At 38.3% G+C, this 24,292-nt stretch overlaps 1 protein-coding gene across 4 annotated transcripts in view; it reads left to right on the forward strand.

Moving 5' to 3' along the window:
• LOC129769434 (GTP cyclohydrolase 1) overlaps positions 1 to 24,292 on the forward strand; it is a 65,094-nt gene that overhangs the window by 25,429 nt on the left and 15,373 nt on the right. Inside the window, exons 2-4 of one of the 4 annotated variants that reach the window (XM_055771711.1) lie at positions 6,015 to 6,452; positions 23,290 to 23,423; positions 23,500 to 23,575. In XM_055771711.1, the coding sequence (XP_055627686.1) occupies positions 6,098 to 6,452; positions 23,290 to 23,423; positions 23,500 to 23,575 (565 nt within the window). In that variant the 5' untranslated portion in view covers positions 6,015 to 6,097. Of the gene's footprint in view, positions 1 to 5,856; positions 6,453 to 23,289; positions 23,424 to 23,499; positions 23,576 to 24,292 lie in introns of those variants that run through there. The other 3 variants (XM_055771710.1, XM_055771712.1, XM_055771713.1) reach the window with 3 other exon arrangements.

The following is a 24,292-nucleotide window of genomic DNA, read 5'->3' on the forward strand; positions in this document are numbered from 1 at the left end:
CACCTCGAATAAGTGTATCATATTTATTCTCACCCGTTTACACCTATTTTCACGTCAATAAATCCATCTATAGCTATAGATCTCCCTAATGTAAACCCGCCATTAGACACGTTTAAAGTGTTGAAGGAGCAGTGAGCCGAGCCGAGAGTGATTTGTGATGATGACTAACTCATCTCAGGATACAACTCATATAGTCCGCTGTAAACACTAATAGTGCTTGTTTGCAATGCTACGAATTTAATGTTACGATGGGTGAAATGGTCAGTGAGGGTAAGGTGGTCGTTTGCTTGCTTGGTAGTAAAACCGTCGACTATTCATGTTTATTTATTTATTAATTTTTTTATTTTCTTTGTCTTCGAAAAAAAATCGTACAGACTGTTGTTAATTTGAATTCCTTGCTTATATTATAGTCAAAATAGTCGAAAACATCGTTGAATGTAGCTCGACGATATTACTTGCATGGCAATACGGTCCAGATCTGATGCAATGACCCTGAAGATTTTCAGGTCATCAGCGAAGGATAATTTATCTGTTGACAATCGATGATTTAGGTCGTTGATGAAAAGAATGAAAACTAGGGGTCCAAGCACGCTTCCTTGTGGAACTCCGGAAGGGATTTCAAAAACAGTAGTGCAATCTGCGCCAATCTGGACATAACCTTTGCGGTCCGATAAGTAGGATCTCAGCCAACTGGTTATCCAATCCGGGAATCCTATGTGCTTCAGTTTAGCCATGGCAAAAGTGTGAGGTACCGTGTCAAAAGCCTTTGAGTAGTCCACGTAGACTGAATAGACTGGACATAGACTGGCGCCGATTCTCCATCGCATGGAATAATTTGTTCACGTAGCATAACAGATTTGTAGTTGTCGACCGGCGTTCTACGAAACCATGCTGATTTTCGGGACTAAACCGCGGCATTGTATAGGTAGTGGTGAACAAGTGTTTCAAGCACTTTGCCTAAGCAGCAGAGTATGGAAATATCTCGGTAGTTCACTACACGATCCAGGCTGCCGGCTTTGTGGATGGGTAGCATTCTGGCAGTTCTCCACATGGTTGGGAAGACACCATCAGAGATAGAACGATTAAAAATCCGTGTTATTGGTACCACCAACTCACGCCTACAGGTCCTAATGATAGATGGAGGTAACCCGTCTACTCCAGCACCTTTGGAAGCATCAAGTTTATTGAGGGCTTGGAGGACCTCTGTAGTCTAAAATTGTCTGACAGGGAGATGGACATCGAACGAAGGCACGTGTTGAAAACTCTCTAAGAGTGGTATTTGTGTAGACGTTCGAAACACACTTTTAAAGAATTTGCCAAATAAGTTTGCTGCTTCGCATGATGTGCTGGCTTTAGATCCGCAATACTCGACGTTAGATGGTATTCGGTTTTTGTTTTTTTGTGCTCTGATGAAACTCCAGTAAGCGCTATTGTTATTCTGTTGATGAGTTAGAGGGGAGATAGCCATTAATATCTTCATCGAAATACCACCTTAGATTAGGAAGATTATAGTCGCCTAGAGTCATAACGATTTCGTCATCAGACATCACGTCACAGATACTTTGAACAGCATCGCAATGATCGGAATATAAAACTGGACTAGAATTTGGTCGTAGATATATGCCAATAATGCATATCGAACGATGCGCATGAACGATACGTACGATAACCTGCTCAAGCTGATCACATCCCGGAAGCAAAATTATTCGACACTGGTAACTGGGCTTAATCGCAATCAGTACCCCTCAACCTCTTGAGAATTGGCTCGAACTAATACTGCGATCACATCTGAAGATGAAGTAGTCCAACGATAGCTCAGAATCGGTGATGTCTGAACGTAGCCAAGTCTCTGTCAGCACGAGAACATCATAATCACAACTAGACAGTAGTAATCTTAACTTAATCGTCCGCAAACCTCTTACGTTTTGGTAGTATACGGTAAGAAAACGGACGATGGATTTATGATCGAGGTTTGCGACACATGCTGGACCACAGAGCAATGCAGAGGGATTGTTCGTCGGCAAAATGAGGCTAGGGATAGATTGAGACTAGGTCGGTAAAGGCTCATTTTCATTCGAAAATAAATACTCGCCTGGGATAGCAGGTTGAGAGATCTGATAAATGTACACAGGACCCGAGCGACTTATAGTTGATTCCTCGGCAAAAGGCAGGACTGTGACAGAATGACTCAGATCTCTCATTGATTGTTTTTGTGCGCGCTCGGGGCTGGAATAATGCAGATCGGCTAGAATTGATAGTTTTTTGGAGCCAGATCTACGAATTCTCGACGCAAATTGACGATCTCTCCACGCTTTTACCTTGAAAGCCGGGTCTAGACCGACCTTGTAAGAAACAGAGGTGTACGAAGAAGTATCCGCTCCCTTTGGAACCAGTTTCACAGCTTTAATATTTTCCGTGACTTCCAGATAGCGATTAACGATTTTAACGACATTATCGTCAATTATTTTCGGATTTAAACCAGCCAAATATAACCAAAACTTCGGTGAAGCTGGTGGAGAGCATATTTCAGGTATTGAAAGGTCACTCAATCAAAATCTTTCGTGCCGTGTGGAACCGATGTTTAAGGGGCAGTAACTATTACAGGTTCTCCATTGTCACATTTGTTGTATTGATAGTCTCCTTATGTTCAAAAAGTATCATGACATATGGGTGATGTACTGTACTTCACTTCAGTAGAACTGTTGCATGTCAAAATATAAACAAAAACTAATTTTGCTCTCTCTATAGCCGGATGTATGTAGTTTTGCGAGCATCGACTTTAAGGAAGTTTCAGTAAAGCTTAGTTTTTTCTACCTGTTATCTTCGACGATTTATCAGTTCATGGATTTTTTTTTTTTTGACGTGGGACTTCATCTAATCGGAATATATGGGGGGTAAAATGAAAATCTAAATACAGAACATGAAGGACAAAATGAAAGATTTCGAATGCTTATAACTCGAACATTTCTTACTGGATCGGAAAGATGTTTGCATCAATTTATAGGGAATATTTCTACGCATCTATCGCAACTAACAAAATTTTATTTTTCATTAGATAAACAAATGAATAACTGTAATATATTAGGCGTTATCTAAACGCCCTAACTGCCTCGTTTTGATTGGCCCGATTTACGGTTTCCCTAACACAGCCATCAAAACTAAGCAGCCGTGGGGAAATCGGCATTCTAAATACATGAAAGTAGAAGGACTTTTGTTCTCACCGAAAAATGTTCCCTAACACACTCTTCAAAACCAAGCAGCGATGGAGAAATCGGTATTGCAAACACATGAAAGTAGGTGGAGCATTTGTTCCCACCGAAATGTGTTCCCTAACAGATATTTCTAAACCGAGGTGCCTGGAGGAGATCGGCATTGCGAATTCATACAAGTCGGGGATATTTTTGTTCCGATTGAAATGTGTTTCCCTAACACAGACTTCAAAACCAAGATTTCTGGGGAAATCGACACTGCAAATGAATGCAAACTGCGAGTACTTTTGTCCTCGCTTGCCTTTGTGCAGACTGTAATATGTCTGTCCTAACACGATCTTCTAAACTTAGGAACCTGGAAAAACCGTGCAGACACTAGAAGCGAATGAACTTTCCAGTTTCAAGCAAATTCGGGGTTCGAGAAGTACGTACACTTGAGAGATGTAAACTTCAGAGGGAAATGTAAAATAAAATAATCGTTTGATTTTTTTTTTGTCTTTACTAGAGAGATTTTCAGCCTTAGGCTGGTTCATCAAACGTTTGGTAATTCTTCCGTACATATATTTTGTCCTAAGCATCATACCAAACGTAAAAGGTCTGTCAATGCATGAATTGACTTTACATGGCATTTGTTTACTTATCTTTTTACTCACAAAGCAAATATATTGAATTCAATTGAATTTGGAACCTGTTCATTCAAACAAGAATTTAATCGATACAAACGAATGATTGCTCTGTTAAGGTAGTCCCACGTCAACCTTGCGGTTATATCATAGATATAACCCACCCATTTTTTTCTAACTCAGCGATTTACTCGTATAGATTTTTTTTTGTGGTGATGTGGTCAGTGGTGGAGAGCGACTCGCAATGTTCTGTTTACTAAAGCTGTTATACTTACACATATTCAGAACCCTTTTGTGGCTGTGGCCCTAAAAAAATATGCCACCCCAACCAAAACCAAGCCTCATTATGCGTATCGTTATGTGTCAATTATTACATTTTTTTAAGCATGAAAAAAATTTAATTACAACTCTAGGTGAATAGGCCAAGCTTATTTCATACATGTACCTTAGGGTGCCAATGAATGTATGGGAAAAATCGAGAGTGGCGCAAAGCGGTCAAAGTTTGAGTTTTTTGAAAATCGTAAAATCACCGGAAATCTGAGTTTAAAAAAAAATTGGTGCCAAATTAAAATCTTAAAATTGCATGACACAGTTACATAATTTTTTTTTTGTCAAAAATCGATTTTCAGACGGAAAAATGACCAACTGCTGAAAAAAATCGAACTGTAAATCTCGACGATTAATGCAATTTTAAGACATTTGGCATCCAATTTTTTTTGTTTTTGAAAACCTCGATTTTCGGTGATTTTTCGTTTTTCAAAAAACTCAAACTATGACCGCTTTGCGCCACTCTCCCTAAAGTCCGATTGAGCTGGTATTTTACATAGGGTGTTTTTTCGAGGTGATGAACATTTTTTATGGGATAACTTTTTGAAATTCGATATGACCATTTTCATTGGCACCCTGATGTACCTATTATTTAAAAAGATTTTTTTACAAATTTGGATTAGATAAATCTATTCCATTTACCATAATATGTGCGAATGTGCATTTTACCTACACTTTAACCCCACAGAGAAAGTCCCTGACCCGTCCCTCAACAAATTATTTGAAACTTGGTACTTATGATGACTACTAGCAACAAAGCACAATTTTCATTATCATATGACCAATTTAAAAAAAAATTACGGCTGATTTTTTAAAAGGGCATATTCAAATTCATTCAAATGATCAATATATAATGTTTGACAAAGTTGTTGTAAAATAAATTATTTTTTTCGGAGAAATTACATTCCGAATACACTGTTAAAAAATCTTACTTAAAAATTAAATTTAATATTAAAAACTTTTACATTTCAAAACAAACACCGCATCATCATGACGTTTTTTCGGTACAAAATTCGATATGTTCTATGCGATCAAAATATTGGTTGTTTGCACTTCAAATGCCAACTTCAACATATTGCCACTTTTATGACATTCGCCACATATTGTCATTTCATAAAGCCGAACTTGAAAATCTAAAAGTGATGTAAAATGAAGTTTGACAATTGGTAACAATTTGCTATTTAATTCCTACACATGTCTACTTTTAATGCTCCCTTTAACAGAAAAACAATCTAAACCGGTTTCACCAGAATTCTCATTTAGTTCCTGGTGGTTTAATAAGGATGTATTGAAACGCTTGGATGAACAACAACAGCCTTTCTAATTGATTTTGTTCGATGTTTGTATGACCTACTTTAAGCTGTAAGTTTATATCTACACGTATATTCGATGATAATCAAGGAAATGCTTCTATTACATGTCCAATGCTTTAACACCGCCATCTGGACTCAATGTAACGCGAAGTTAAAAGCACAATCTTTGGCAAAAACAAGATCAAAACAGCCTCCGAGGAAGTGCGCTCTCAGCTCCTAGCATTTTAATGACCACTAGCAATCTTGTTCATCTACCGGTTACTCACTAACGCTACTATAAGTGCAAAAACTAAGTGCCTCGTTACAAACACACAACCAGCAACTCAGATCACTTCGTGTCCGAAGGCACCGAAAGCGACTCGACGGCGTCGCCACGATCCGTGGTTCGACCGTGAGTGGTTTCAGTGCATTCTCAGCCACGCTCTGATTATCATTAAATTTATTGTTTACCCCGTCCTGTCCAGCGTCCGAAGTTGCGTCCATTCTTGTCCAAGCAGTGCGCCGCCGATTGATTGGTTTTGTTTCCGATTCCTCTCTCACAGCTGGACACTGACTTAAACGGTGAAAGTGTAAAGTGAGTGCTATATATTTCCCTCCAGAGACAAAACAAAGCCCAACAATAGAAATGAACGTCGCGAGTCGCTACGAGATCTCGGATAATGCCGATGAGTTGAATCAGGAGATCGATGACACCAACTTCCCGCGCAGCAATTCGATCAACGGAAATGGTTCGATCACGAGTCTGAACGGTGGCGGAACGACATCGTTCGCCGCCCGGAGGAGGTCCAGCAGTCTGCGCAAAACGGAATCGGAATCCCTGGAGGATGAAGTGCTGAACGATATCTCCTCGCAGGACCAGGCCAGCAGCCACGGGCTGAACAGGGCCCACCCGCCGCCACTGAGGACCACTAGCTTCACAGGTGAGGTATTTGCAAGTGGTACCACCGCCCCAACCACTCCTCGCACCACACTGACCCCAGGTACGGTTGAACATATCGAGATTAGTAGCACCCGATCACCGTGTGAATCCGTATGAATCGATGTAGTAGATTAGACATGTTTTGCTGTGGTCATCGTGTTGAGAACAAAAACAACGTTGTTATCGCCTTAGTGAGCATATATTTTCGTTCCGCTTAATCGCAACCTGACAAATGTGAAGACAACATAATCATCTGCGAAGCATGCGTTTTTTGTTGTTGTTGTTGTTGTTGTTTGACTTCACAATCTTCTGTTAAATGCCGGAATTGCGCGCCAGTGTCGAATGTAAAGGTTATCGAATCAATTATTCGGCTGGACAGCGAATCGCTTCGCAGCTCGTCCTTCATTGTTCATTGATTTCGTTTTTTTTTTTGTTCTAAAGGACAGACACAGTTGTTAGAAATTTCCGGCTCGGGTCTCCCGGAAATCAAGTGAATTTTAACAGTTAAATGTCTAAATCATTTTTTTTTTACTTTTTTCGGACACTGGCTAGGTTCTAAATAAAAACTAGATTTGTGAGTTTTACTTTTTATTCAAAATATTTATTGTTTTTATAATCCGTAGGTAAACCTTAAATAGGTTCAAAAAAAAATTCAAATATTTTATTTAACCCTCCTGTACTCGCGTGCAAAATCGTAACACGTATACCCGCGCACGGTGTCACAGACCGAAAATTGAACTTCTCTGTAATGTTGCCATTGGGTATTTTTCAGGCTTTATAGGCATTTATTTGAAGAAGAGGGTATGACTGAATGAAAAAACTCAAAAAAAAAGTTTCTCTTCATCTTTATTATGTTTCAATAGTCATCTAATTCAGCTTCCTCAAAATAGAGTAATTTTTGATACTCCAACACAAATAACGAAATTCGATTTTTTCACTGTTATTATTTTAAATTAAGCGACTGAATATAATTCATGGAAGTATAAAGAGCTATAAAATAAAATAAAATAACAATAACAACGTTTTGATCGATTGTGATTTCATTGGAGTAAGAATCAGAACATAGCATAACTGCATGCTCGAAACAAACATATTTTTTTTACATTTCATGCAGTTGTTGCGTATTTTTCGGGTCTTTTATCGAAGAAAAGAATGTATAACGACATTCTAGATAATTACCAGATGATAATGGTTCTGGAATATAAAGTTTGCATATTTTTAATATTCTTTGTCTCTGTTTTCTTGGTAAACTAAGAATTAATGCCTTTTTTAGATGAAGCATACAAAGATGATATAAAAGGATTTCTAGGAACTTCCTATTCTTTTTCTTGTTTTCTTGTCGATATTGTCCATTATAAAAAAATATCCCCGAAACTGTAACTGTTAAAAATTACCATAAGCTACCGATTAGTTTATAGTTTACTGTTTACTATTCTTCCACAAGTGTGTATATGTATGACCATTATATTTAGCGAATAACTATACGAAAGTCAATTATTTATATTTTGCTTTTGAACGTATGAATCTAACGACGAATAGTTAATATATGGATCCGTTCAATCCAGTTACAAAAGGGCCTGAAATCAAATAAGAATAGTCCGGTAATGATCCTATGCATTATATTCGATAAATATTCCACGGCACTAACATTAATTTATACATTTCATTCAACAATATTCTAGAATATGAAAAAAGGCACTTGTCCAAAAAAGTTACTCCTATACTAGCGTCGGTGTGTCAGACCGAAAGTGTTAAAAAAGTGGCACACGACCCTTTTGTACCAACACATGCGATACGCTAAACGATGACGAACGACGAATAACGAAGCTAGAGAGAATCGCAAAGTCGTAGTGTTGATATTTTCTGAGAAATGAACGAATTATTAATTTCTCGGTCTGACAGACCACTGCGCGAGTATAGGAGTGTTAAGAAATAAATGTTCAACCTGTTCGGTCAATTTAAAAAAAAAACTTTTTCATCAAATTAAAAAAAAAAACAATCGGCCAAGTTGAATTTTTCATTTGCGTTCTGCGTATGGTATCATTTGTGTAACTTATCTCGAGATAAATCTCCAAATATTGGCTGTATAAAGGGTGTGTCACATCAAATTGCATCACGGAAAAAACGCTGTAGAAATTCGCCCAGTAGACCGATCCTTTTGAAAATTTTAGACAGTAAAATAAAAACTATTGAACAACTTTTGGCATTTTCTTTTTATTCATACTTCGAGCCCAAGCCCGTATTTCGCACCTTCCTCTTTACCCCGTCCATAAGGTTCTGTACAACGTCAGGTTGTAGTTTTTTTTGAACAGAAATCCATTTTCTCTTGAAGTCCGCCTCCGATTTGACAACTTTTGGGTTCTTCCGGAGGGCCTGCTTCATAATCGCCCAATATTTCTCTATTGGGCGAAGCTCCGGCGCGTTGGGCGGGTTCATTTCCTTTGGCACGAAGGTGACCCCGTTAGCTTCGTACCACTCCAACACGTCCTTTGAATAGTGGCACGAAGCGAGATCCGGCCAGAAGATGGTCGGGCCCTCGTGCTGCTTCAATAGTGGTAGTAATCGCTTCTGTAGGCACTCCTTAAGGTAAACCTGCCCGTTTACCGTGCCGGTCATCACGAAGGGGGCGCTCCGCTTTCCGCAAGAGCAGATCGCTTGCCACACCATGTACTTTTTGGCAAACTTGGATAGTTTCTGCTTGCGAATCTCCTCCGGAACGCTGAATTTGTCCTCTGCGGAGAAGAACAACAGGCCCGGCAGCTGACGAAAGTCCGCTTTGACGTAGGTTTCGTCGTTCATTACGAGGCAATGCTGCTTCATCAGCATTTCGGTGTACAGCTTCCGGGCTCGCGTCTTCCCCACCATGTTTTGCCTTTCGTTACGGTTAGGAGCCTTCTGAACCTTGTATGTACGCAGGCACTCCCGCTGCTTGGTCCGCTGGACGAATGAACTTGACAAATTCAGCTTATTGGCGACATCCCGGACCGAACTTCTCGGATCACGTCTAAACTGCTCAACTACACGCTTGTGATCTTTTTCACTGACAGAGCATCCATTTTTGCCGTTCTTTACCTTCCGGTCGATGGTTAGGTTCTCGAAGTATCGTTTTAGTACTCTGCTGACCGTGGATTGGACGATTCCCAGCATCTTACCGATGTCCCGATGTGACAACTCCGGATTCTCGAAATGAGTGCGCAGGATTAATTCACGACGCTCTTTTTCGATCGACGACATTTTTCCAAATTTACGAAAAATTGACAGTGAAGCATGGCCAACGTGATCTATACACTCTTATCTGATTATAAGCGTAAGCTGAAGATATAATTCCTAAAAATTTAATTTCTACAGCGTTTTTTCCGTGATGCAATTTGATGTGACACACCCTTTATGTACTTTAGACCACTGAATGCAATGATGTAACGCTTTGATGCAGGTTTATGTTATGTTTAGAAGTGTCAGCTTTTCACCTTTTGTATCGTTTGTCGGACCCTGTGAATAACCCTCATGTCTGAGATATGGTAGTCTAGTGATCTTTTCACCTAGCAGAGCTGTAATTATTTTGCCCTGTCTTCCAAGATGATAATTTTTTTTTTTACTTTTCGGAAACTAGCGCCCTCTTTTCTACGTGACCAATACATACCGTTTTGAGCCATATTCCGAACACTTGATTTGAAAAACTAAATTCACTGAGCATCAATGTTATAAATAATTGAATAATCTTCTGCTTCTTGAATGGCGTTAACGTTCCCTGTGGAACTTTTGCAGTCTCAACGCATGCATTAACTAGCGTCAGTTATTAATACTTAGTTGTGATTTCTTAAGCCAAATAACACGCCTTGAATGTATTCCGAGGGGCATGCTCTTGGATACGCGTGACCACAGTGTAAGTCGAAGGAAATATCTTTGACGAAAAATCCTCCGGTCAGAACGGGAATCGAACCCGAACACCCGGCATGATAATGTGAGACGCTAACCACTTGGCCACTGCACTATGGTCCAGGAGGTGCATTTAAGTGGAAATTAGCATCTAGAGCTCGACAGTGATTCTCTAGACAAAAACTGTCTTCGACAAAGTTGTTACATATAATAGAGCGCTCATTTTTATGTTATCAAAAATAGGGTGACCAAAATTGTCGATGAAATGAAAAATCTAACTTTCTTATCTTTATAGATAGATGTAAACATAGTTCGACAATATTGTAGCCCTGGTTATTTTAAGTAACTTTGTGGAACAATATTTCTTTCAATCTCTTCAAATAACCGATATAACGCTTTTTCTCTAGGTTGAGTTAGGGTAACCATGAAAAAAAAGGTTTTTTTGCTCTAACTTTTATATGTAAAATTCTACATCAAAACTGTCTTCGAATGACTTTTAGAGCTTTCCAATCCACGCATTTTACGGTGCATAACTTGTATGTATCTTAATTCTACTCAAAGTTATTGATGTTTTTTCCCCGAAAACACGACCTTTTCATTTGCTTGTCGTTCTTTTTGGGGCAAACATAAAAAAAATTATTGATGAAACATTTGACTCTACATAAGGTGAAACTTTCAAAAGAGTGTTATTTTTTGTATTTGAGTAAATTAAATTTGAAATTGTGAGTTTTTGCATACAAATGAACAAGTTGCAATTTTCTAAATGCATATAGTAAGCGTAGACTTTAAAGCAGCATCACTTCGGTTCAGTCTTATAGCCACTCAACATGGAGGTTCAGAGAAGACACATTGTTGATTTTTTTTTCGGTGGACGAAATATAGAAGACGTTATACATTTATTACGAGAAAAATGCCAAGATATCTGTGTTTTGAGTGCCAGAAAGTGCCTGAAATTTGAGAAGTTAAAGTTCTCAACACGGTGGTCGAAATGTGCTCGTACACGCTCTCGATTTGAACGGCAAAATGCCACGTGGCTCGAAGAAGTCTTGGTTTTCTCAAAAAATACCTTTTCTAATACTGCTAGAAGGCAAGAAAGGAAATGTTTCTCTGAGCTGAGCCAAAGGATGAAGCGTAACCGTGTTCGAGAGATTACAGAAAAATTTTCTGCTGAAGAACTGGGCTTCGCAACAGCTTCCAGTATCAGGGTTGGTTGGTCCCGTCATTCGGCTATGATTGTAGAAAATTTAGTGAAAACGCCTAATAAGAAAAATAGACGTTCTAAAAGAAGCTCGCATAGAACAGCTCTCACCTCAGAAGAAACAATTGGATTTATTTGCCGGAATGATTTCAGCAAATCACAATACTTGAACGTGCGAATGACGACAAAACGACAGGGGCTAGATGTATACCCTGAATATAATTCGATTGTGAAAGCTAAAAAGCTGTGTTATCCGTCAAGTTGGTATGATTTGGACATAGTTAAACATAATACAATTCTTTTCAATTTCTTCAGGCATATGTATAAAAACGTCACATGCTAGCGTTGCTTTACAGAGTTTGATCGACCATACTATTCAACGTATTCTCGAGTATTTGAGATACGATACCAAAACAAGTATCGAAAAACTGAGTCTAATTGTTAAGTGGGGTTGTGATGGAAGATCAAATCACAGCAGGTTTGTTTCGGTTATATATGTAATTGTATATGTCTCTTAATCAATTCAGTTGTAATTTAGTACAGTCAATATTCTAAAGTAGATCTTTTTTTATTGAATAGCTCTTTATTAGACCCGTGTATTGTTTTGGCCCTTAGAGTACCTTTTCCTTAATTAGAGTGAATAAAATCGTCATTTTTTATTTTCAAAAAAATATATATCTTTTGAGCAGTATGACTGATTGAAAATTTTTCTTCGTCGAATTGAAGGTAATTGATAGGGCTGCAACAAGTAACAAATCCTACCTAAAATAACTCAAACTATGCGAAAATTATGAACAAAATATGTTTTTGCTATTTTTTTGAGTTTAGTTTAGTTTCGTTTTTTATTGCTAATAAAATTTAATATAGAATATCAGAACACTTTTTTTATATTCTTTATTTTCAATGCATATAATTTTAAAAATAAAAAAACTCACATGATAACACTTTTGCTGTTAGGTATCATCAAGTTTTCCTGGATGAAGATGATGATGGTTACCTTCGGCGGGAGTATCAAGACTCGCATATATTTGCTGTATCAATAGTCCCTTTGCGATTGACAAAAGCATCAAATGGTTTCGAAACAATCGTTTGGAACAATGATTACCCTTCGTCGGTTTCGCTGTGCCGACCGAAAACGTTAATTTTCGCTAAGGAGACTGATAAACTCACAAACTGATTGAACTACTTTCAAAAATTAATGCGGAAATTGAAGAACTGCTTCCAACTGAAATTGGCAAAGTGTCTATTACAACGAAAATGTGCTTCACAATGGTTGACAACAAAGTTGTCAATGCCTTGACAAAGACACATTCGACAAAATGTTATTTTTGCAGGAGATCCGGTAAAAAACTCAACTTGCCGCTAACTGTAGCAGATACAGACGATCCAGAAAAATACCAGTATGGAATTTCACCGCTTCACGCAATTTTTCGAACTATGGAAATGTTTATTAAGATTTCTTCCCGTTTGACTATGGAGGAGCCAGCTTGGAAAGTGTCCAAAACAAATCAAATTGTCAAAGAACGAGAAGAAACCGTTTGCAAAGAATTGGAGGAGCAGTTGGGATTATATATAAATGAACCACGCCCAGGAGGAGGAAACTCGAATTGCGGCAACGTTGCTCGTCGATTTTTCGAGAATAGAGAAGCGGTTGCGGAAATTACGGGGTTGGATAAGAAGTTTTTTTTTTTTTTTATCTTCGCTTATTTTTCGTCGGCCTATTTCCGCCACTTTAGTGCCAATCACCGACATCAGGGAGGCGACTCCACCTGTTCCTACCTATCAGACTCAACAACTCATGAGCCGGGCCAACTTCTTTTACTTCCGCTCCGAAGGAAGACGTAACCAGAGATTTTTCGCCTCAGAAAATCCCAACGACGCCAGCTGGGATTGAACCCAGGCCGATCGGATTGTGAGGCTGTTACGCTAACCATACAACCACTGGCGCCGTCGGCCTTTAGGATAAGAAGTTATTGGAGAAATTTTATGTAATTTTGACATTAATCAATTGTAAGGCGCAAATCGATGTAAATGCTTATCAAGCGTATGTAGAGGAAACTCGTATACTCTACAATAATTTATACGGATGGTACGCCCTCTCTCCGACAGTACACAAACTACTCGTGCACGGTGCAGCATTAATCAAACATGCGCTACTTCCAATCGGTATGTTTTCCGAAGAAGCTGCTGAATCCCGTAATAAAAGCATCCGCCAGTTTAGAGAGCGACACGCCAGGAAGTTCAACAGAGAAGTAAACATGGAGGACGTCTTCAAGAGGCTCCTCTTGACGTCGGATCCAGTATTATCTCTTAGTAATAGGCAAACACCAGAGTATTCCGATCTTCTGATTCCAGAAAATGCTAAGCATTTGATTTTGTAGTTTTTTATTTGTATGATTTTTAATCATTACTATGAATTTAATTTCCATTATAACAACTAAAATAGGTTAATATGTATATACGGAAGATTATAAAAATAAATTTGAATAAAACAATAGGAACAACAAAAGTTTGGTAAAATAATGTCATCAATCAACTCATCGCCAGTAAAATATGTCAATACATTACTAAAAAATAACACGTCGAGCCCCAAGTTGTTCTTCATACGGTTTCTATTCAGGAAGCATTTGATAATTTGTCGGTCCCCGATTTTCTTTTTATACAATAAATATATTTTATTGTAGAAAAAGAAAATAGTCAGAAATTTTTCTCGTAATAATTGTATAACGTCTTCTATATTTCGTCCACCGAAAAAGGAAATCAACAATGTGTCTTCTTTGAACCTCCATGTTGAGTGGCTATAAGACTGAACCGAAGTGATGCTGCTTTAAAGTCTACGCTTACTATATGCATTTAAAAATTGCAACTTGTTCATTTGTATGCAAAAACTCATAGTTTCAAATTTAATTTACTCAAATACAAAAAATAACACTCTTTTGAAAGTTTCACCTTATGTAGAGTCAAATGTGCTCTGCCATCAATGCCATCAATAATTTTTTTTATGTTTGCCCCAAAAAGAACGACAAGCAAATGAAAAGGTCGTGTTTTCGGGGAAAAAACATCAATAACTTTGAGTAGAATTAAGATACATACAAGTTATGCACCGTAAAATGCGTGGATTGGAAAGCTCTAAAAGACATTCGAAGACAGTTTTGATGTAGAATTTTACATATAAAAGTTAGAGCAAAAAAACCTTTTTTTTCATGGTAACCCTAACTCAACCTAGAGAAAAAGCGCTATATCGGTTATTTGAAGAGATAGAAAGAAATATTGTTCCACAAAGTTACTTAAAATAACCAGGGCTACAATATTGTCGAACTATGTTTACATCTATCTATAAAGATAAGAAAGTTAGATTTTTCATTTCATCGACAATTTTGGTCACCCTATTTTTGATAACATAAAAATGAGCGCTCTATTATATGTAACAACTTTGTCGAAGACAGTTTTTGTCTAGAGAATCACTGTCGAGCTCTAGATGCTAATTTCCACTTAAATGCACCTCCTGGACCATAGTGCACTGGTGTACTAATTGAATAAAGAAAACAAAATAATGCATAATTTTTTTCCCATGTGAAATATTTTTTTTCATTGTTGATATTTGCTAATAACTCGTCATATAACTGTACACAATATAAAAAGTATTGAAAATTAATTTAAAACCAATTTCTTTACATATTATTCATTCTTTCGCAAAGCAGTCATTTTGACTGCTTTTGGGCAATCTAGGTATACATAAAGTTTCAGTTTTTTTAGCTTTTTTAGTTTTTGAAATGAAGTGTTCGGAATTTTAGTCAAAACGGAACATTTTTATTATGCGAAAATCTTCACTACACGGATTCAAATCTCGTGTTCCTTCGAACGTTTTTCAATCTCCGTTTACTATGTGAGTTCGGTTTGAAAAGTTTTTGTTGTCTGAAGAATTATTTGGAGAGGATATAATTCTTCACATCTCAAAAACACAAAAAACTGCGATGGTTCGATCAAGTCACTTACACCCCTTGCATTCTGAGCCTCTCAAATGTCTTCTCGTGATACGAAAAAATGTCTTCACAATCATATCGAAGGAAACTAAAATTCATAACTTTCTTTTGAACAAAGTTTAATAGCTCATTCAAATTTCATTTTAATTGGTATTGTAACGCATTTCACGAAACTTACCTTGATGTTTTGAAGTTTATTTCAATAAATGTGAACAAAGAATATATAACGCAACTGCGAACTAACTGAATACAGTCCCAATTCTTCCACAAAAACGGAACTGTGATAAATCAATTTATTCATTTCAAACCGATATGGACAGCAAACGACGCCATATTTTTTGACCTTTCTCTTCAGTAAGGTTTGCCATTTCATAATGGAAAGATATACGATCCAACAACGAGTACCGAAATTCGGAGTCAATGGCCTCAACTTTAAGAGCGCTACCTCCAATTTATGGTTGTCATAATCGTCTAGCCAGATCAACAATTGAGCGTCTAGTGGAAAAATTTGAATCCACAGGCACAGTACAAAATGTTCTCGTGCCAGAGAGTCGAAGAAGTGCCCGTAGTGTCGAGAATATCGCTGCCGCTAGCGCATCAATTGAGGAAGACCCAAATCAATCATGTCGTCCTCAAGCGTTGGGCATCTCTGTGACGTCGTTGTGCCAAATTTAGCGAAAAGATCTTGGTCTACATCCATCCTTACAAGATCAAATTGACGCAAGAACTGAAGCCGCTTGACCACCAGAAGCGTCGTATGTTCGTGAATTGGGTTGAGCAACAACTTGAAAATGATCCGGATTTTCATCGAAAATCAGCTTCAGCGATGAGGCTAATTTCTGGCTAAATGGCTTCGCCAATAAGCAAAATATGCGTTATTGGTCAGATAGCAATCCACACGTACTCCATGAGGAACCATTAATTGCATTCCGAAAAAAAATGCGGTTTGGTGCGGTTTATGGTCCGGCGGCGTCATTGGGCCGCACTTCTTCCGTGATGATCAAGACCGGCACGTTACTGTGAATGGGAATCGCTACCGCTCAATGATAACCGTATATTTTCGGCCCGAATTGGATGATATGGACTTGGACAATATGTGGTTTCAACAGGACGGCGCGAATTTAACAATCGATTTATTGAAAACCGTCAAAAATTGGGTTCAGCGTCTGGAAAGCAAAAGAAATCGAGTTCCATACATAATTGCATCAAATGTACTTTCACATGAATAAAGAATTTCATTGATATGAGTAAATGATTGAGTAAAAGAAACACCCATCATGAGTAGTTGCTTCTGTCCGTACATGAAACCAATAACAATAATAATTTGTTTTTCGCAAAATTGAAACAACATCACATTACATCACATTGTATCAATACCCTCTTAAGTTTTTGCTACGTATTCCTGGGTGCCCCTCCATGCTATGCGTTGTTTTACGGTTATTGCTTAAAGGTGGATCCTTTTCTGGAAGGTCGAAAAATAATTAAGTTTCGTGATTTTTCCGGATGTTAGGAATAAAGTGAAATATTCGGGTATTTTGGTTATTGTTTAATGTACGTAAAATGATCATCACGCTGTTGACAGCTGGATGCGTAAATGCTGTCTGAAAATCGGTACCTTTGTATCGGTTCTGAAGCAACGGTGTGACGCAGAACGAATTTCAATAAATATTTTGAAACCTCAGGACAATACCCAAGGCGTCACATAGGGGTTTTTGAAAATCCGAAAAAATGCCAAAATTGTGGCCATATATGTTGAAAATTAGTTATTTTTCGTGAAAATCGGTGGTTGAAAGCTCATAAAAAACTATAAAAAAAAGAACAGAAAACGGCTATGTACCGTTTCAGATAATCCATTTTTACATGCAGAAAACAAATTTCAGTTAAATCGGTCGAGTCAATCCTGAGGCGTCAATACCCCCAGCTGAAAAAACATGGTTTCCAGAAAAAAATTGAAACAACTGATACTACATAGTTATGTGTATCCAAAAGGATGTATTTGCAGGATATGTCTGATAAAAATGTTCAAAAAAAGGATCAAACGACATATGCAACTCGTTCAAGTCCTTCATCACTAAAGCATGATTTCCAATACAAAAATTGGTTTACGACTTGGATTACGACTTATGAAGCCCGGTTGATCTATGTAATAGATCTATGAATCATTGCAAAATTGATGATAATATTCCAAATCTTATCAGCTACCATTGTATTCATCAGCAAATACTATGCGCAGAAATAATGAAATCCGATGATGTGAGGAATTTGGCAATCAAAATAGTCTATGTAGTTAGTTAAAATAGTTAACTACGTATAAAAAACAGATTGCAGAAACGCAAATTCAGGGCAAGAGAATTGTGGATCAAATATCGGAAAATTATTATTACACTCAGAGGCAGTGTTGCCACACGTACACATTTATCCGCAAAGGTACAGATTTTTTCGTTATTTTTGGTACAGATTCTGAACGGTACAGAGTACAGATTTTCGTCAAAAAGTACAGATTGGTACAGTTTTTTTCCGCGTGTGAAATTTCTTACATTTGAACAATGCAACATCAAGGTACCAGACGACTTTTACGCCGCAGTATCGCAATCTAGCAATCTAGATTCCGAAAAAACTATGTATGTATAAGGATCATCAAACACACGAATGACTTGCAAATGTAAATGTAGTGCTTGTAGTAAATAAATGAGTATTTTTCTCATGCTAATAAAACAGATATTTTCAATGGTACAGATCTTTGGAAGAGAAAGTACAGATGAGAAATATTTTTAACCCTCTGGTACAGACATGTGACAACACTGCCCCGAGGTGCTAAGTTTCTTTAAAAAAATAAATAATGTCAACTGCCAATAAATCATATCCTCAATAAGTGGGTGCATGATCTCGTTTTTTATTGTGTCATCATAGCGAATCAAAATGAATTAATTTAAAACATAAAAAAAAACAGAAAACACTCTTAAAAGCACAATTTAGAAGACGATTTAAAGCAATTCTAAAATATTGCGACTGAATCAGCAGATTAAAATACATGAATACGATCGTTTAGCAGATTCAATTTCTTTGTTTCGAAATGAGTTCGACAGAAGATTTGAAGATATCTCGAAAATAATATAATTCATAATATAATTCATGTCATTTCCATTCAATGGTGGAATCAACATAAAAGAAATGTCAATGAAATAAAAAGGCATTTATTGAAAATGAAGCTCTTAATTCCAAAAGTACTTCAATTTCTAAAATATATTTACTGTACTAATTGAAATTTACTTTGCGAGGTGTGTTGTTAATAACTTTGTTTCGGATATACTTATACCTTAAAACAATAATTTCTACTATTTTTTTTATCCCATTTATTTATTAGGCTCATTAGCATTTTAGCTGTAACAGAGCCGGGTTTAATCGTGTACATGTACATATGTTTATGTTTCTATGAATTGTGAATTACACAGTAGTTAGTAGTAGCCATTTAGGCGTTAAGTTTTCTGTTCCATTACATTATGGTAAATTACCCAGTAGTACCCATTTAGGCGTAAGGGTATTCTTTCTGTTCATCCATTGTTCAACAGACCGGACAGCGGAGACAGTTGATATTGATCATTGTTGAGTTATTTATAGAACAGCAGCCCGTTGTTTCTTGCAGAGCAGAGCAGTTGTATGGATGTATCGATCTTTGTTCCACCGTGGATCGATTTCCATCGCTGATGATGGTTGCGTGGACGTAGTTATTCTATAACAACACAACGATGGTCAATTGAGGGCCCTGAGTTTGAACTCACGATCGATCGCTTGGTAAGCGAACGCGTAACCAAGTGGCTACGAAGACCCCCTTTATGTTCTACTATGAATACAATCGAAACAAAATATCGCTCTTCTTTTGACAGATTACTATTTGGCAGCCTGTTTGCAAATAAATTTGAGTGCATTTGAACAGAAATATGAAAAACATGTCGGAAATACACAACCTAATGCTTCCAGCGCTTTATCAGATACAACACAAACATTCAGGATAAAATGTGTTTTAAATAAAATTGCTCGCAATAAAGGATGTGTCACATCAAATTGCATTACGGAAAAAACGCTGTAGAAATTTAATTTTTAGGAATTATATCTTCAGCTTTCGCTTATAATCAGATTAGAGTGTATAGATCACGTTGGCCATGCTTCACTGTCAATTTTTCGTAAATTTGAAAAAATGTCGTCGAACGAAAAAGAGCGTCGTGAATTAATCCTGTGCACTCATTTCGAGAATCCGGAGTTGTCACATCGGGACATCAGTAAGATGCTGGGAATCGTCCAATCCACGGTCAGCAGAGTACTAAAACGATACTTCGAGAACCTAACCATCGACCGGAAGGTGAAGAACGGCAAAAATGGATGCTCCGTCAGTGAAAAAGATCACAAGCGCGTAGTTAAGCAGTTTAGACGTGATCCGAGAAGTTCGGTCCGGGATGTCGCCAATAAGCTGAATTTGTCAAGTTCATTCGTCCAGCGGACCAAGCAGCGGGAGGGCCTGCGTACATACAAGGTTCAGAAGGCTCCTAACCGCGACGAAAGGCAAAACATGGTGGGGAAGACGCGAGCCCGGAAGCTGTACACCGAAATGCTGACGAAGCAGCATTGCTTCGTAATGGACGACGAAACCTACGTCAAAGCGGACTTTCGTCAGCTGCCGGGCCTGTTGTTCTTCTCCGCAGAGGACAAATTCAGCGTTCCGGAGGAGATTCGCAAGCAGAAACTATCCAAGTTTGCCAAAAAGTACATGGTGTGGCAAGCGATCTGCTCTTGCGGAAAGCGGAGCGCCCCCTTCGTGATGACCGGCACGGTAAACGGGCAGGTTTACCTTAAGGAGTGCCTACAGAAGCGCTTACTACCACTATTGAAGCAGCACGAGGGCCCGACCATCTTCTGGCCGGATTTCGCTTCGTGCCACTATTCAAAGGACGTGTTGGAGTGGTACGAAGCCAACGGGGTCACCTTCGTACCAAAGGAAATGAGCCCGCCCAACGCGCCGGAGCTTCGCCCAATAGAGAAATATTGGGCGATTATGAAGCAGGCCCTCCGGAAGAACCCAAAAGTTGTCAAATCGGAGGCGGACTTCAAGAGAAAATGGATTTCTGTTCAAAAAAAAAACTACAACCTGACGTTGTACAGAACCTTATGGACGGGGTAAAGAGGAAGGTGCGAGCATACGGGCTTGGGCTCGAAGTATGAATAAAAAGAAAATGCCAAAAGTTGTTTAATAGTTTTTATTTTACTGTCTAAAATTTTCAAAAGGATCGGTCTACTGGCCGAATTTCTACAGCGTTTTTTCCGTGATGCAATTTGATGTGACACACCCTTTAAAAATAAAAACATAGAAAATAAAAGAGCATATTGTTATTATAACTAACTAGTTTTTGAGAAGAAATCATTATTCTCGCTACCTAAAACAACATTTTACAATCAAACTACTTATTATTGATGGCTTCAAAAACATATTGTGTTGGTAGGAAGGGGTGGTGAGAGGTTTGACCACCCCTGCTATAACGAATATAGCATCAGGTTCTTCATTTACAACGAGAGACTGACTAACATCTATGAGCATGAATCAATTGGATCAGGATCATGGATCAGATGTTGAAACAGAGGAACGTGTATAAGAGGTGGAAGTGTTTCATACGCAGATGAAGGAACAATTCCCTGACCTAAACTCTTCGATGCCTTTGGACATCTTGAACATTATTCTCAGATATTCTCTCGATGCACTTTATCCTAACATCGAGACGGTGCGAACGCAGTTTCAGCAAGCTTAAATAGATTGAATATTATCTGCGTTCTAAAATGCCGACTCATTGGCTTGGCAATTCATTTGAACGAGAAAGAATCGCTAAGACTTTGATATTGATGCAATTTTGGATCATTTTGCTTCAGCTGGAGCACGCAAGGCAAAGATTTGGCTAGTGCAGGGGTTTTCAGGATTTTTGTTTAATGGTAGAGCTCTTTTTATAGCAAAAACATTTGACGGATCACCTGCATTTTTTAATCAATAAAACAAATCATATTTGCATTGACATTACTCAACTGGAAACAACTTTGTTTCAGTTATACATCGCAGTTACACAACATCTGACCCAGAGTGAACAAGATGAATCACTATACGCCCAGTGAAATTAAATTAAAGAATTTTTTTTAATGAGGGTTTTCAAGTGGGAGCATTTGCTATAACTTCGCGAAGCACTTATTTCCCGCGGAGCACCATTTGAAAACCCCTGGGCTAGAGAATAAGCGAAGCTGGTAATGATATTTCTAGCTTTCTAAATACGAATAAACTCCTAAAAGTGAACATTGGTATAAGTGAGTAGTTTTCCTCGTATTTATACAATCTTAAAACCTAGTGAAAAAAAACAAAAAAAGTGATACTTTTTGAGGCGCCATTTTCATTTTGCGGTAGTTTGCCGGGGGCGCTGTCTACCCACACTACGTCGCTGTTCTGTAATGACCAAAGATACTATAATTGGACATGTTACTTAGATTGCACCAGTCTTTAAACCGTTTGGTGGAGGGAACCCAATTTTATAGGACAATTATAATTTCTAGTTCCCTGCTTGGAATAGTTTCTCATATGATATTCATAATAAATACTCGAGACCCCAGGCATAATTCATTGTTGAAATTATCACGCGGGATAAAGTTTATTCAGGGATACTAAGCTGTCAATAATTCTTCTATGGAACGCATCAGTACTGTCACTATTCTAATAACATGTAATCCTACCGGATTATACTATCGGGAGAATTCACCACACAAACGCATGCTTCTTCCTGGAACATTTCGCATGATTTAATGCTGCCAATCCTATTCGAATGTATATGCATATTAATCCATCGGCAAATATGATCAAAGTGTTAAGAGAGTTAGGTCTAACAGTCATCAGACTATTCCCATGAGTTCCACCACCTGAATTAAAACGAATTAAATTTCGAACTACTTTTTAGAAATCTCAGTCAGCAATATTTCACTTGATACTTCGATGAAGTTAATAGTTTTAATATATTCAACATCCGTCTAATGCATCCAGCCCAGTTGTGAATCTAAATCACAACGCTTGACGACAGAATCACATTACAAATTGCCAACACTTGTGTTCCATACACCGCTTCATAAACAACCATCCATTAATAGCTCTATAATTACAAATAAAAGCACTCTCTGCGCAATATTCGCTCTGGTCACCAACTGATACGTTTGTGGGCTTCGCCTTTAACTATTGTAGCATACAATTAATCCTTCACACACAAACCCACCCTCCACCGAACAACCCTTGTAATACTTTATGCAAACCGACCCGAACGGAAAGCAGCAGGTTGGGACTCCCCGTCCCCCGACCCATAACCACAATCCAAACTAATGAACATATGCAAATCTATCGACTGGCGGTTTAACCCTGACCCACACCGTTCAACCCCTAAACGGGCCTCCCCCCTTCACCACAATCGGATAAATATTTGATCCTTGCTCCGTGCCGTGAAATCAGTTCCATTACACACGGGACTATTATATTACAGCTATTATGATTCAGTGCATGACACCGCCCCCGCGGTAATAAAGTTTATGACTTTATGAACCACCCGCATGAAACTTGTTTCCAACGGTTCAAATACACCCATCACCCCCCCCCCCCCCCCATCCCTGATAGGGGATGTCTCCGTGCCAGTGAATTATTAATCCTATTTTCGCATTATTTTCCCTGTGATATCCACCATGGTGTCTTTTTTATGAAAATGCATGAGTGTTAATCGTTCCCCGCGTATTGTTTTCGACTCGATATTAAATTCACCCTTATCTGCTGCTCCCACCAGGTCACGAAAAATGCACTTTCCATCACGATTTGGAGCTGGATCACAAGCCGTCCACCCGGGAGGATTTGCTGCCGCTGATGTCCAGATCGTACCGGATGCTGCTGAGCAACCTGGGCGAGGATCCCGACCGACAGGTAGGCACACGTGATGGGCTAGTTTTTGTTTCGCGGTAATTGTAACCTCTCGATACGTCTCACCCACCTCTACTAGGGCTTGCTGAAAACGCCGGAACGTGCCGCCAAGGCGATGCTGTTTTTCACCAAAGGATACGACCAAAGTTTGGAGGGTAAGTTCTTTTTTATTTGTTTTTTTTAAATACAGGGCGGAATCGATTATATCAATATTAACATGTCAAAAGGGATAATCTAGAAAATGTAAACACTGTAAAAAAATTGCAACTTTTGTAACTTTTTATTGCATTTTTTGTTTGAGAGCTTGAGATGGAGGAATTTTTCAAGCGTAGTAGTGTATGTGTTAATATTTTTCTTTTCTTTTCTTCTAAGCGCAAGTATGTCAACAGCGAAACTCAATAATTACTTCTCTGTCTCTCGAGATAGCTTGAGAAACTTTTTATATCTATTTGTTGGGCAGGTCACGTCTAGGTATTTGATGCAAGATTACACGTTCCAGATTCCTGAATCTCGAATTTTCTATTTTCATGCTATTTTTGATTTTCGATTTCATTGGATTTAGAACAGGTCAGGTCAGTTTATAAATATATGTTTTAAGAAATGAGCTGTATCTTTTGTGTAGATATTTGGGCAGGTGTGCAGGTCTACATGTGTAGTATGTGTGAAGTAAACTTGCTTCTTGATTTCACAGAAGTTCTCTCGGTTACCTTCTAAGGTTTCCCAAAGATAACTCTTTGCCGTCGTAGTTTACATACAGAGTACGTGCCACGAAGAACCAGAGTATATCGCCGGTCAGATTCATGTTAGAGGAACTCTCTCCGTTACCTTCTCAGGTTTTCCGAAGATGAAGGACCGAAAGTTACGACTAAATA

Source organism: Toxorhynchites rutilus, chromosome 2, assembly GCF_029784135.1.
Source record: "Toxorhynchites rutilus septentrionalis strain SRP chromosome 2, ASM2978413v1, whole genome shotgun sequence".
Lineage (NCBI taxonomy): Eukaryota > Metazoa > Arthropoda > Insecta > Diptera > Culicidae > Toxorhynchites > Toxorhynchites rutilus.